Source organism: Ipomoea triloba, chromosome 5 (genome assembly GCF_003576645.1).
Source record: "Ipomoea triloba cultivar NCNSP0323 chromosome 5, ASM357664v1".
In the NCBI taxonomy this organism is placed as follows: Eukaryota; Viridiplantae; Streptophyta; class Magnoliopsida; order Solanales; family Convolvulaceae; genus Ipomoea; species Ipomoea triloba.
In genome coordinates this window covers 30882875-30896851 of record NC_044920.1, presented here as the reverse complement: position 1 = coordinate 30896851, position 13977 = coordinate 30882875, and the positions used below count along the sequence as shown (strand labels likewise).

The window sequence follows — 13977 nt, the reverse complement described above, 5'->3', positions numbered from 1 at the left end:
GGGGGGGGGGGGGGGGGGGGGGGGGGGGGGGGGGGGGGGGGGGGGGGGGGGGTGTAAAATGACGTTTCAAGAAGGAGGAAGTTCTTTCTGTCGCCTTGAATTAAATTGGGGTGGATGCATATTCAATCATGCCCTTATTATTACCACATCCTAGCTTGCAAGGCAGGGACCATCTATATATATATCTTCTGAAATTGGTTCCATTTCCACGTGCCAAGCTCACAATATGATCTATGACAGGTGTTCATTTGTTAAAAATATAGTTACATACAAAATCATAGGTAGTAACATTGAAGATCCCAACAACAATGGCTGACTGTATGCTGTTTTAATTTAATTTTGTGGTCCAACTCCAATATACTGCATTGTTTTACAGTGAGTTAGCTCAAGAAGCATTTGAATCTGAGAAGAAATTACCAAGCAAAGCAAAATATCAAGGGAGAGTGGTAGTAGAGTCAGCAAACAAAAACTGCATTGGATAAAAATGTATGACATATCCATTTTGATTTTGATATACTAGGTAGCTAGGGAATAGTATTCAGAGGGGAGCAGATTCTTGGCCACTTGTCAAAACAAAATGGAGAACATTAGGAGATCGAGCTGCTAATGTCGGGATGTTCTGTAATTCTAATTATTAATAGCTACGGGGAACTAAGTAGCAGAGCAGCTGATGTTACGCTACGGAATATATAGAAGCTTAACCCATTGCGTATTTCTGGGTCCAGGATCGAGCAGTAGCTTCATACTTGGCTTTATCGTTCTTGTATGTATGGGCGATCTCAGGCACTAATGGATCGTCCGGGTTTGGATCAGTCAGGAGGGAGCAGATGGACAGCAGCACCTACACATCCATATACAGCATTAGAATGTAAAAGACAAATGGAAAGAACAAATAATAGATATGGGGGCAGTAAAATAGAAATTAACGGTTTCTAAAATGACATTTCAACGATAATCACCTTCGATATTGTAAGGGCAGGGCTCCATTGCTCTCTCAGGATGTCAAGACAGATGCTACCATTTCTATTGATGTTAGGATGGTAGACTTTGGTTTTGAAGGAGACCTGCAAAAGAAATATGGTCAACACGGTTTGTCTATTAAGGTTAAAAAAATCAATTGCTGCACAAATGAACACAACAAAAATCACACAACTCTGGTCAATATGGTTTGCCTATTTCATACAATTATGCAAGTATACAACAAGATTAATACCCAAAGGTGTACTAATATTATTGCTGACTGTTTCAGTCTACTCGAATCCAGAAGAGCCAAAAAAATATACAGTTGTCCAAAGGCATACAATCATGATTGCTCCTCTTTAATCTATTTCACTTAAGAGAGTGAAAAGCCAAAGCCATTGAGCCTAAAAAACAGCTATCATGTGCACAAAAGGATAGGAGAACAGAATGACAAGTAGACGACAAAACAAAATATTAAAAGCAAATCACATTATATTCGTAAGGCAATTCCATAAAGTAACCGATCCGATCCAGGAGAGCACATCATAACAAAAAAGAAATCTCATAGAAGGTGAATTTTCTAAAGAGTAATAGTTACTAAGCTCAATTTAGTAACCAGTTATCACATAGGAAAGGGAATCAACGATTCTGAGTGCTAATTCTTTTCCAGTGTTTGCTACATCCATTCTATGGGATTTAGATTGCCTCGTAACACTAAATATACTTTGTTTGCAGAGTCAATATATACTTGGATTCTTCCTTCAATGGAAATCACTATTCCCTCCATGCAGTACGGGAAAACAAGGTTATGAAATATACTGGTGATTCCCAAGGATATTGAAATGCACTAAATTTTAGATAACAATTCATAAAATATTCCAACTACCTTAGGAGGCTTGAAGGGATAATCTGGTGGAAAGTGAATAGTAACAACAAACACCCCACCAGCAAATGGACTGTCAGCTGGGCCCATAATAGTGGCTTGCCAATGAAACATATCTGAGCCAACAGGTCCTGAAAGAAGCCACTCACAGTTAGAAAATCAAAGAAATGAATTAAAAGCAATTTCAGTAATATTGCCCGATTGGAGTCTCCAACTTTCAGTTAAAAGAAAATCACCAAACCAATACATCAAACCCAAACTTTCCAGCAAATGAATATGGTGACTAAAGGGGACAAGAATCTAATGGAAGAATGACAATTTATTTGCTAGATAGTATCGTGATTTTGGTGACTATAACTTTGTCCAACCTATACAAGACATTTCAACGTCATAAACCATAAAATAGTCCAACACAAGACATAGGAGCTAGTTTTAAACACGAGGACCACAGTATTAACCTACATTGCAAGTAATGATCCCTGAACAAACAATCCCAATGGAGAAAATATAAAATATCAGAATCAAATTAAAACAGTGAAGCATATAAACAATAACATGCTAAAAATAATTGACAACACAGAGGATGAGAAAACAAACCAGCACTGCAAGAAGCAGGTGGATCCTTTTCCAACTCTTTTAGTTCCTTCTGAATCCTCTTTGTAGCCATAACAGGTAGTGAGGCACCAAGAATAGTCTTCAATGCAAGAGAAATGAAAAATGAGTCAAAACAAGACGAAAAGTACATAATTCCTGGACAATGTTTATGGCTTTATGCAGCTACTAAGGATCATGCCAACATGTTGACCAGCAGAGACTAGAAAAGTCAGAAAACCTCTCAGTGAATGTAACACATACATAAATCCATCCTACCCCTTAATTAATAGCCAACCCCCAAAACAACACTTTTAGGCTATGATTTATTACCAAGTAGTTGGCTTACTCCAATAAAATCCTGAAGAGTTGTTTTTCACAATGATCAACATTCTAGGGAAATCCCAGAACAAGCAATTACAGTACTATCAGCTTCATTTAGAATCAGAATACATGTAAACACACATACAACTGCATGAATAGAAGCTAATACAATGCCTGAGGTTTAACATTCACCGTTTCCTGCCAATGTACATGTTATAACGCATGACCTAGCACTGCAAAAGCCTAAAACACGCAGTTCTACTACATACGCTATACAAGCATTTAAGTGAAAATCAAAATCAGAAAAGCAAAGGTAAACCATAACAATGTGAACGGAACAGAACATAGAAGTCTCCTAAATTACTCAAACCTATCCTTAAGGCTTAAAATTTCGAAGACGAAGTTAAACCCTCCCAGTACGAGTTACGAAAGATAGGCACACACGTTATCACGCATGCATCGCATTCACAGATAATGAAGATAATCCAAAGCAAAAGAGACGCAGACAACAAAGGTTCTAGCTTTTTCATCACTGAAAATTATCTCCTGTATCAAAGCTATAGAATTTTCAAAACAAATCACTACAAACACCAAAACAAGTCGCGAAAGTAATACAAAAATTGAAGCAAACAACAAAACAAACGCCATGGATGAACCCTAGGTGCTCGAGTCAAGCACAAGTTTACGAACCTATGCGGGAAGCCGAAAACAGGAATTTTGATGAAGATGGGAACTTTATACTGAGGCAGAGCCACCGCGTGTCGTGTTGGCGGTGGGAAATTTTAATTTCGTGCCCTGCACGTGTGTATTCTTCATATTCTATTTTCTTTTTTTTGTTTTAATTCTGAAAATTAAAATTATTAATTATTTCTTTTTAAACCTAACCTACAAATAACACAATGTTATAATTATAAATCATCCCAAATTATCCATCATTGATTGTTCAAATTTATAATCTTATAATTATTAAGTCAAATCAATTTTGTTAAAATTGTTCACCATTTCAAGAATCAAGTCCACATACAAATTTTACGCTTAACGGTTCATTAATTGGTCTTGGAATTGAGAGAAGATTGATACAAATTAAAGTTGGTCCTTATTTGTATATATAGACCAATTATACTAGAATATAAAATTAAAAAGTTGTAATCTTGGGAGCATGACAAGATATTATGGTTAAGGTTTCTTTTGCCTTTTTGAGTTTTGATTCGGAAGGTGATCCTGGGATCAAGCGCACATATATGTATTGACAAAGAATTGTTTATAGTAAAATAACATTAAAAAAAATGTAGCTTGTCTTGATTGTAGACTGCAATGACATTATGGACAAAATAAGAAAAGAAAATGGATTTGTTGGAGGCTGAATCACATCATGCTCCGTAGATTTTGATGACGCGGGGGTACGTGGTGGGCGCAGCACAAATCATGGTGTTGAGCTCCGATATAGGAGCTGACAGAATCAGCACCTCCCCTCCCTCCAACCCAAATCCTTTCATTTTTCTTTTCTCCACCACCTTCATTTCTCTCTATCTTCCTCTTCAGACCTGCAAAGCTCTTTATTTTTTCAGTATTTTATACCCACTAGTTCTTGTTCAGTTCAATCACCGTTATTAGCCTCAAAGCTTAAAGCTTTGCCCCAAAAACTGGTTCATGATATCTCTGGAGAAACCTGGGTTTCTTTGTCTGTTTGAGTTTTTGGTTTTCGAAAGCTAAGGTCAGTGGATTATGTTAACCTGATTGGTCTCTGTTTTGAGTGGTTTATTAATCAGCAGATCTTGGTAATCAACATGTTGTTGTTGTAGAACGAGATTTGTTTTTTAGTTTCTTGTGTGTATGTTTACTAGACTAGATCCCCAGATTGTCATTTTAGAATTTCTTACTTATAAAGCAGATGAAATGGGAAAAAGAAGAATATGTGAATGATCCCCAGATGCCTTTTTGTCTTTTGTTGTAGTTTGTTTTTAAAGAGAAGGTTTTGACTTTTGAGTAGCGACAGCTAGCAATGATCTGGCTAGAACAATAGAAAAAAGACTGGATTTTTTTAATCTTCTAGTTCACCCAACCCCCCCAAAAGATTTGATTTTTGTCATATTGTGGCTAGGCATGAGATTAATTAATATGAATAGTGTTTCTGGTTTCAGAATCCTTTGTTATGGAATGATTCCCTACTAGGATATCTGCACTGATCATATGAATAGTGTCTGGTTTCAGATTCCTTACTTTCTGCTTATTTTTTGTGACTGCTGCATCTAGTAAGGTTTCTGATTCCTGCATCTTTGCTAGGGGATCATTTGAAAACGGTCAGCAATGGGAAGTGTAATTGGTAGGGATGAATCTCCTACGTCGTTACTACCCGAGACAAAGCTTGAATCAAAAATAGTTGAGGCAATGCGACGGAGAGCAAAGAAAGGGAGCCCCATTAGGTCTTTCAATACCGTAGTCTTAAAGTTTCCCAAAATTGATGACAACATGAGGAAATGCAAAACCACATTTGAGGAATTCGGTAAACATCTTCTTATTACCTTTTTATTGCACCATATCGTTTAAAGTCTTGCTTAATGTGCTACTGTTGATTCTGCTGATTATAGTCTTGCTGAACCTTTCTGCATAATCGGGGAACTAATTATTACTGTCTTGTGAACTTCTCTTTTATGTGATGAAAACATATGCATGTGGTTGCTTCACATTAGTCTGGGGGTGATCTTCGATTCTCTAATTAAGGAAAAACACAAATAGCCTAATTGCTGATAAGAAAATTATGGTTTTTGTCCATAGATGAGGATGGAAATGGAATTATAGATCATAAAGAGTTGAAGCACTGCTTCCACAAGCTGGAGAAAAATTTTACAGATGAAGAAATAGACGATCTGTTTGAAGCATGTGATATTAATCGCGATAGGAAAATGGAATTCAATGAATTCATTGTTCTTCTTTGCCTCGTTTACCTTTTGAAGGATGGTCCTGAGGCTCTGCATGCTGTATCCAGGGAGCAATTTGTGTTATTTTTTCTCCTTAAATCCTGTTTTAGTTTGGTTTCACTATCAAATCTTTCGTGCAATTCAATACATATGAATGTTATTCCTTTACTACTAATAGCAATCCAGGATGGACCTGCCAAAACTCGACTTTACATTCGAGACATTGGTTGATGCGTTTGTATTCTTGGACAAGAACAAGGATGGTTATGTAAGCAAGAACGAGATGGTTCAAGCAATAAATGAAACTGCCTATGGAGAACGATCTTCTGGGCGGATAGCCATGAAAAGATTTGGTACTTTCTCCCTACTTTCTCCCTCTCTACATTACCATGGCATGACTTAAACTTATGAGTCCTAAGATAGCAAATAGTATATGTTTGCATTCTATAAGATTTTGACGCATATTTATCTTACCTACCCCATGATTTGAAGCCACCTGATCATGAAACAGCAGATTTCTGGTATTCAGTTGCTTGTGTTTTGCAGCTACTAACTCCAACAAAAAAAATGCTTCCTGGTTTGCAGAAGAGATGGATTGGGACAAAAACGGAATGGTGAGCTTCAAAGAGTTTCTATTTGCTTTCACCCGCTGGGTAGGTCTCGAGGATACAGAGGATGAAGATGGAGAAGGCGACGTCTAATTTGAAGATTTCCAGTGTTTCTTCTGCTCATCTTGCAAGCTGAAGCCCCCAGGCTTTCCATGGTCTAAAGCTGAAGCTCCAGAATGATCACCAACTGTACTACATGTTGGTTTCTTTCATCCACAATAAACAAGTTGACAAAAGTGTAGGATGGTTATCATAACTCTTGATTTCTTACATGTAGATTCTGAGTAGATCCATGATTCCTCAGAGATGGAATGTAAGATCCCAAACATCCTAGTTCTATTTTAGTTTAATGAAAGACATTACAGCATTTGATTCCACCTCTACATGCATGCATTTTTCATTGAAATAAATTAGTATAGAGACAATTCCCGGCTTGATAACCACAAGTTCCAAGTTCAATTTTCTGTTGGAAGCATTCCTTTGGTTTTCTTAGTTTCAGTCGGTCAGGGTAATCTAGACTGGTTTACAAGGCAAGATTACCTAGGGCTTACTCACAGCCGGATAGTGACTGTGGGTTTTTCTTGCCATCCAATAAAAAAACTAGCACACCTTGTAGAGAAACCTATGTTTGAACTGGAGAGGATGTTATAAATCAAGAAATAACATTGCTGTACTTATACAGTGTGAAATACAACCCACAGCCAGTTTCATGGTGGATGGATCATTTGCAGGTTTGCACCTCACTCCCATACATAAACCATAAATCAATCAATACCAACATGAGAACTACTCCAAACCTTAAAAGTAAAAGATGAAGAAAAGACAAACATGGGGAAGATTGAGGATTGACCATATGCATTATGCAGTCCTCTGTAACACATTTTGCTGCTATGGTCTTCACACAAATACCTCCCGAACAGAACATATCATACAGAAACGAGTTAGATGTTGAACGAGATGTAGCCAATACCCCGATGGCACTTGAAGGCATTGGCTGGGTAGCAACTGCTGTTGCATTGAAACTGCAGCGTAGTTGGTTTAGCAACTGCGGTTGTTGCATTGAAACTGCTGCTTAGTAGTCGTCGCTTAGATGAGTGTGTGATCGAGCTTTGAAGCCCAACCAAAACAGCCAGATCACCCCTGGGTTTTGGCCCTCTTCATCCCGAGGTTGTTGTGAAAAGGCGACACAGAACCAGACATTTGAGACCCCTCTTCGCGCAGTGTACCATTGAGCAGTGCCAATTCTCTTAGCTGCTGCTTTTTGTAAAAATCTTGAGACTCATCCTGCATTTCGAGGAAGAAAAGCAAGAACGATAAGCATCCTTGAACAGCAGGTAAATTACTATCAAGGAAACAGCAACTCGCTTATCCTTATTGTTTCTTGAAAACGGAAAAAGGTTAAGAATTACCACAGGCTTGAGAAGATCTTCAAGGATCTCGCGTGCTTGCATTAATCGAGCATCAATTATCTCCACGGGCAGTTCTGCCTCTACAATTAAATGAAGCGGCTCATTTAGGTGCTCATACCCGGGTTTACCTCTCATCATCTCTTCCTACAAAAAACAACCGTAAATTATTATTGATTCTTCCTATTAAGCACTTTCATCGAGTAACAACCAACAAGCTCAAAGGGCCAATTAAAACCTTTGTTGGATCTTTGATGCTTCCATGTCCTCTAATCAGAACACGGCAGTCAGTACTTGCTTCAACTCGCTTCAGAGAGTTCCCTCTAGGACCAAGGAGGCGACCAACGAAATTGTACTGCAATGAAATGCCAAACTAAATTTTGTTATCGTGCACCCTAAACAAACCTCATAGTTTACACGAGGTGCAATGGGTCAAAAGCACATACACTAGGAAACAGATCCACGGGAATATCAATTCTGATTGTTCGCCTAACAATAAGGCCAGACGAGCTACTTTGACTACTGCGCCAGTTTTGATTAGACAAGGGCTCGGTTAGACCTGAACTCTGGGGCAACACAAATGCCAAAATAGTGTAAGAGGGCAATAAGAACATTCGATAGATTCCCTTTTGAATAAACACTGCAATGTCAAAGATCTTTGCCGGGTGGCTACTGACTCAAATGAAGATGTAAGATTATTAGATATAAGAAAACGAAGTACTGGTTGCATGCATTAGATATACCAATCTTAACAGAGAGAATCCATATTGTTAGCATGAATCGAGGTTGTGAATCCATATTAGATATCCAAATCAAACCTCTGAGATCTTTTGGGAGAAAAACACACATTCTAGGAATGGTTAAACAGAAGGTATTAGCCTATTAGGGGTCGATAGAGGCAATCTTCATTGTTCTATCTCCCTACATTTTCAACACAAGGGTCGGGTTAAATGAGTGGTAAGATCACTAATTGCAGGAAAAGTTATGAATTGATGCACTTAGTTAAATCTATAGATCAGTATTGACATAGTTACTTGTCAGCTTCAAACTACCTGTCATGACAGAAGTAACTTTGACGTTAAAATCACCAAATATCAAGTCAGCATTTAGAGTAGAAAAAACTGTGTCAGAAAACTTTTGAAAAACAGAAATTAGATTAACGAGGTTATATTATGCTTTGGTTAGTATCCATACTTCTGATCGAAATGGTGACACTGATGCCCATCTGTCCGCATTAGCTCCTTTTGAAAATATTCCTCCTGAAGCCAGGGGGTTAGCATGTTCAAGCCCACTTTGATCTAAAACTGACGCATTCCCCAAGAGTGTAGTTACACGCAATATTTCTGCTTCAAAAAGGTCAATTTTCAAGAATAAGATGTACCCGTTAGCATTACTTAACAATCAGTTAGCAGCCACGACACTATGAACAGACAACAAAGATGGTTTATTAGTTACTAGTTAGTTATATATCAAGGATCTACACGACACGCTAAGTCTTTCAAAAGAATGCACCCTGAACAGAAAAAGAAATTATGGTAAGTTAAATGCTATTCTCGTTAGAACAAACCAATGGTTCACGGAATGAATTTTATTAGAACTGATGATTAACAAAAGAAAATGGCCGTGCTTCCTATTAAAACAGCGATGCATTTAATATACATGAAATAGTATTAAAAATTACAACTCACCCTGGTTCAGCAACCGATAGCAATGAGGAAGCACAGGCATAAATGGTTTAAGTTTGCTGCGCTCCTCAAGCAACTCAGCGAGATACCTATCAACACACATAGAGACAAATCAGTGGCTGCACACTATATAAACCTCCTTGTGCATCAAGAAAGACGAGCCTTCCTTTCACATCACAAAGACAAATGGATACTTGTAAAGATTTGAATTTGAAACAATCTCTTCCAGCAACAAAATTCTATGGATGTATATTGATTCTAACATCTAAGAGCAATTAAATAGATTGGAGCACAGAGTAGCTGATGAGCACAAACCATCTCACTTAACACTACCACATAAACTGAAACCAAAATAACAGAAGGAAAATTTACACATATCAATGCCAAGCTTGAGAAGTGAAAAGCTATAAACTGGTGAATTAGTTCACCCAAGAAAATCAGTTCCTTTCTGTCCATTAATGAATCAAAAGATTAGTCACTACTTGTAGACCTCAAAAACATAAACTTTAGGCGAGATCATCATCAAGAACACAATTAACAGTTTAACACAATTGAAGTAGTCTGAAAATTAATTCTTTTCTCCCCTCCTAAGCAAATGGGAACAAAACCACAGCACCAAAACAAATAAATCATAGCAATTAGCCAAGCAGAAGCTACTTGGAGCTAAGTAAGAAGTAAAAACCAGATCTTGGATCGAAATCGAAATACCCAAACCAGCAATCCATGGCAAAATAGCTAAAACCTGAACTTCATCAAAGAGATACAAAACAGAAACAAAAAAGATCCAAACTTTTTTTATATTTGAGCTCCACACCACACAATCTGTGTGTGCTTTCCCCATGCACTTGTATCTACATATCCATTCATGTTACAGAAGCAAATTAAAGAAAGAGCCATACTGTTCTTGCTCAACGAGGGCAGAAGAGGCGGAGCTCAGGCCGCCGATGTGATGAGACTGAGACCGCAAGTACGCCATAAGCCCGACAGAAGACATATCTCCAACGGCGGATATTCCGATTGCCACCTTCACCGGCCGCCGCAACCTGTGATGTGTGAAGAAAAATGTGGGAATTGAAGAGTGGTATTTATGGAGCCCAATTGTTTGAGGGTACGAATCGAAGACAATTACTACAACTGTACAGTTGTGTGCTATTATTATTACTACTTACTAGTAGTTACCAGAGAAGGCGGCGTCGGAGTTAGGTGGAGAAAGTAAGTGGGTAAATAAATGGAGCACGCGGTAAAAAATTTATGGGATAAAAACACAAGTTTAAGGAGATGTTTCCCACTTTCGCGGGATGCATGCTATGCTCCATTGCTGCTCTTTCCAACTGTCGCTCTTCAGACAATGGATTCTAGTACACTGCAACTTGCAACATTACCGCCCACTTGCTCATAATGTCACCTAATCATTAAAATATTAAAATTTCATAATTTTTTTATTACTTAAACTGGACTCAAATTAGTCTTTGTTAAAAAGAAAAAAAAATTACAGTACTTCCTATACATAAAATCATGTTAGTAAATGGTTTTGTAAGAAAAATAATAATATTTCTAAATATTTTCAAAAATAATAATATTTCTAAATAAAAATCCTTGCTTTTTTTTAGATGACAGAGTAAGGTAAATCATATCTAAACTGTTCATAATTGATCAATTCAAATAAAGTTACTGGGTCACTAATCTGACCTCTAAAAAATTTTGCTTTATTCACACTTTGGAATGTCAAGTATTAAATATGAGATTTAATGATGTTTTCTAATTACTATATTGGTTTTACTATGATTTATAATTAGATATGAGATTTAATGATGTTTTCTATGTCACCATTCAAAAATGGGAGAATGTTTATGAATTTTATTGAGTGAGAATTTGAAAAATATCAGATAGATATTCTGAAGAATGCAAATAAATTGCTACAAGAATCACGCAGTGCAGCGGCGATTTATATGTTATTGATGGCGGTGTAGGTTCTGGGCTAGCTTGCGTTAATGGAGGTTTGATTGATATGATGTAAGTTGAGATGAGAGTTTAATTAAACCATAGGGTTGATGAGATCTTCAGAGGAAATATCCCACAAGACACAGTCGGAGTTGAAAATGCTGGGCGGCGGCGCGTCCGTCGCGGTTGTGCGTTTTCCGCCGCCTTCCGAACACTCGCCGCCGTTTTCATCCTCCACCGCTTTGTCATGCACGTGCCGCCCCTGTTGCTCCGCCGGCGTGCACGTGCTTCCGGTGCACATGCTCTGGTTCCACGGCGACCCGTCCTCGCCGCCGTCGTGCATAAGGCACGGAAGGCTGTAGTGAAATCCGGCGTGATGATGATCGGAGGTGGGAAAACCGTTGCTAGTTTCCCCAAGGTTGGATGACGTGGCACCGCCGGCGTGATCCCAAGGTTTGTTATTCCCGCCGGCGGGGAGCATTTCAACCGCCGGGTCCTTTATGGCTCTGGACAGTCCGTATTTGATCTTCTCAATTGTTTCGTCTTTGTCTTCGTGTTTGACGGGGCCCACCGGGTGATGAAGCTGGAACCCTATGCGCTTCTTGGTGAGGAGGTGGAGCATCTCGTCCTTGAAACACCCGAGCGCCGCCTCCGCTAAGTGAGGCACTTGCGGCGGCGCTAGCGTGGTGGCGATCTCGGTTATGAGGTGAGAAAACGGCTTGTGAGTCACCGGGTCTATTCCCATTCCTGATAGCTTCTTTTTCAGCTTGGTGTTCCAATGATTCTTCACGTCATTGTCCGTTCTTCCCGGCAGCTGCGCAGCAATCACAGACCATCTGCAACAAACAAAACTTTCCATTTAACCAAAACACATATTTTTGTGACGAGATTGATTTTTTGAGTGTTCAAACTCTCGACCTCTCTTAAGGGATAAAAGTGTTCTGTCACTCAAACCAACCAAACTGATTAGTTGTGGAGATAAGAGTGTTTGGCCACTCCGACCAACTAAACTGGTTATCTTGACAGCAAGTTGTAGTACGTATGAAACTTATACCTAATTCAATGTGGTGAGTTTCTGGTAGGAGTACATCAACTGATACTCTCACTTTATGTTGCGCCAACCAAGCTGGTTATCTTGACAGCTAGTTGTAGTATGAAACCTATATCTAATTCAATGTGATGAGTTTCTGGTAGGGGTACGTTAGACAGTACTGATACTGTCACTTAATTGGTAATTGAGTAACTTTCCACTATCTTGTAAGATTAGGGTGCGAAGGCGGGGGATTAAGGAATTTTCACATGGAAAGATTCCGACTTTGGATCTTATAAACGAATTGAAGTGAATACTATACCGATTTCCAAGAACAGAATGGAGGGTGACGATAGTCTGCTCTTCCGCCTCAGAGAATTGGCCATGTTTAAGGTCAGGTCGGAGGTAGTTTGTCCACCTTAGCCTGCAGCTCTTGCCACATCTCTGTAAACCTGGAAGGCAGGCATACGACAACCATATCACACAATAAAACCTTATTCTTTCCGAAAAACCATCCAGGTTAGTTATATTTAACGATATGATGCAGTGATCGAGAAAATTAAGGAAGAAGACCAGCGTGTTTGGGAATGAGGCGCCAGTTACGTGTTCCATGCTGAGCAATATAAGAAGAAAGCTTATGATCTTCTTCAGGAGTCCATTGTCCTCTCTTCACATTCTCCTTCTCACAGCAAGGAATTCTCCCCATTATTATGTAGCTAGCACGGGCAGCTTAAATTTCTTGATGGATCTAGAAATTTGAGGATGTTTGGTGAGGATGGATTAATATTGTAGGAGTTAGAAATATCATATCATTTGCAGCATGGAGGAATTGAACCAACAAAAAAAATAACAGAAAAAGAGTAGTTAAGGAAAGTGTTTTTCTGTTGGTGTGTTTTCTTGGTACTTGAATTGGTGGTACAGTGCAATGTGTAAATATATATATATATAAATAGATGAATAGTTGGGGTAGGTGGGGGGGCTACCATGATGCATCAAACCTGCATGAATTCATTACAGAATTCAACTCTATTCAGCGTGTGAAACTTGGGCCGGTAGCTCACTCACAAGACACCCGGTCAACTCTCTCTCTCTCTCTCTCTCTCTCTCTCTCTCTCTACTGTGTGTATGTCTTTGTGTGTGTATAGGTTGACTGCTTGCAGTCGCAGGAAATTGGGTGACTTACCAGTATGGTCACACAGATGACAGATCTGTGTTTCGACAGTTAAGGTTTCATCATCGTTCCTCTCGATTAAAACCATGTTAGGTTGACTTTAGCATAAACAATTCCTTTTTCATTCTGCGTTGCAAAGCTTTCCTGCAATGCAAGACTGTCAGGTTGGCTTCATCTTTCCCCCTCTCACAGCACTCTCTTCACAGCTGCCACCAACCTTAATTTTCTCAAAACCCCGGCCGAAATCGAATCGTAGACCAGAATCCCCAGTGCACGATATAAGTAAAATTCTGTATATTAGACCAGTATCAACAGTGTATTATGAACCCTAATCCACAATATAAATTGTCGAACCTTATATGTATATGCAATGCTATCATATTTTTTTACAAATAAGTGTCATATTTTGCAAACTCCACTCAAACTGAACTTAGATTAGTTTCGTAATAGAAAAGATATC

At 38.7% G+C, this 13977-nt stretch overlaps 4 protein-coding genes across 7 annotated transcripts; 1 reads left to right on the top strand and 3 right to left on the bottom strand.

Annotated features, from left to right (window-relative positions):
• Positions 1 to 447: 447 nt before the first annotated feature.
• On the bottom strand, positions 448 to 3441 carry LOC116020638 (ubiquitin-conjugating enzyme E2 5B-like). Its single transcript, XM_031261115.1, has 4 exons — positions 2441 to 3441; positions 1847 to 1974; positions 960 to 1064; positions 448 to 841 (listed from the first exon to the last, which is right to left on the bottom strand). Exons 1-4 carry the CDS (start codon positions 2586 to 2588, stop codon positions 698 to 700), a joined length of 525 nt encoding a protein of 174 aa, XP_031116975.1. The 5' UTR covers positions 2589 to 3441; the 3' UTR covers positions 448 to 697.
• Positions 3442 to 4116: 675 nt separating this feature from the next.
• On the top strand, positions 4117 to 6661 carry LOC116020637 (probable calcium-binding protein CML21). The gene is made up of 5 exons (XM_031261114.1): positions 4117 to 4472; positions 5042 to 5261; positions 5534 to 5736; positions 5855 to 6029; positions 6262 to 6661. The coding sequence occupies exons 2-5, from the start codon at positions 5066 to 5068 to the stop codon at positions 6375 to 6377; spliced, it is 690 nt and encodes a 229-aa protein (XP_031116974.1). The 5' UTR covers positions 4117 to 4472; positions 5042 to 5065; the 3' UTR covers positions 6378 to 6661.
• Positions 6662 to 6909: 248 nt separating this feature from the next.
• On the bottom strand, positions 6910 to 10673 carry LOC116020634 (KH domain-containing protein At5g56140-like). 3 transcript variants are annotated; one of them, XM_031261110.1, is made up of 8 exons: positions 10545 to 10673; positions 10275 to 10418; positions 9379 to 9464; positions 8885 to 9036; positions 8137 to 8256; positions 7929 to 8045; positions 7694 to 7837; positions 6910 to 7568 (listed from the first exon to the last, which is right to left on the bottom strand). In XM_031261110.1, exons 2-8 carry the CDS (start codon positions 10367 to 10369, stop codon positions 7419 to 7421), a joined length of 864 nt encoding a protein of 287 aa, XP_031116970.1. In that variant the 5' UTR covers positions 10370 to 10418; positions 10545 to 10673; the 3' UTR covers positions 6910 to 7418. The 3 variants fall into 3 exon arrangements, with proteins under 3 accessions (XP_031116970.1, XP_031116971.1, XP_031116972.1); XM_031261111.1 differs by lacking the exon at positions 10545 to 10673 and having other exon boundaries at positions 8885 to 9033; positions 10275 to 10492; XM_031261112.1 differs by lacking the exons at positions 8885 to 9036; positions 10545 to 10673 and having other exon boundaries at positions 8137 to 8249; positions 10275 to 10493.
• Positions 10674 to 11212: 539 nt separating this feature from the next.
• Positions 11213 to 13900, bottom strand: LOC116020632 (transcription factor MYB80). 2 transcript variants are annotated; one of them, XM_031261107.1, is made up of 4 exons: positions 13530 to 13900; positions 12920 to 13094; positions 12669 to 12798; positions 11213 to 12152 (listed from the first exon to the last, which is right to left on the bottom strand). In XM_031261107.1, the coding sequence occupies exons 2-4, from the start codon at positions 13050 to 13052 to the stop codon at positions 11411 to 11413; spliced, it is 1005 nt and encodes a 334-aa protein (XP_031116967.1). In that variant the 5' UTR covers positions 13053 to 13094; positions 13530 to 13900; the 3' UTR covers positions 11213 to 11410. The 2 variants fall into 2 exon arrangements, with proteins under 2 accessions (XP_031116967.1, XP_031116966.1); XM_031261106.1 differs by lacking the exon at positions 13530 to 13900 and having other exon boundaries at positions 12669 to 13079.
• Positions 13901 to 13977: the final 77 nt, after the last annotated feature.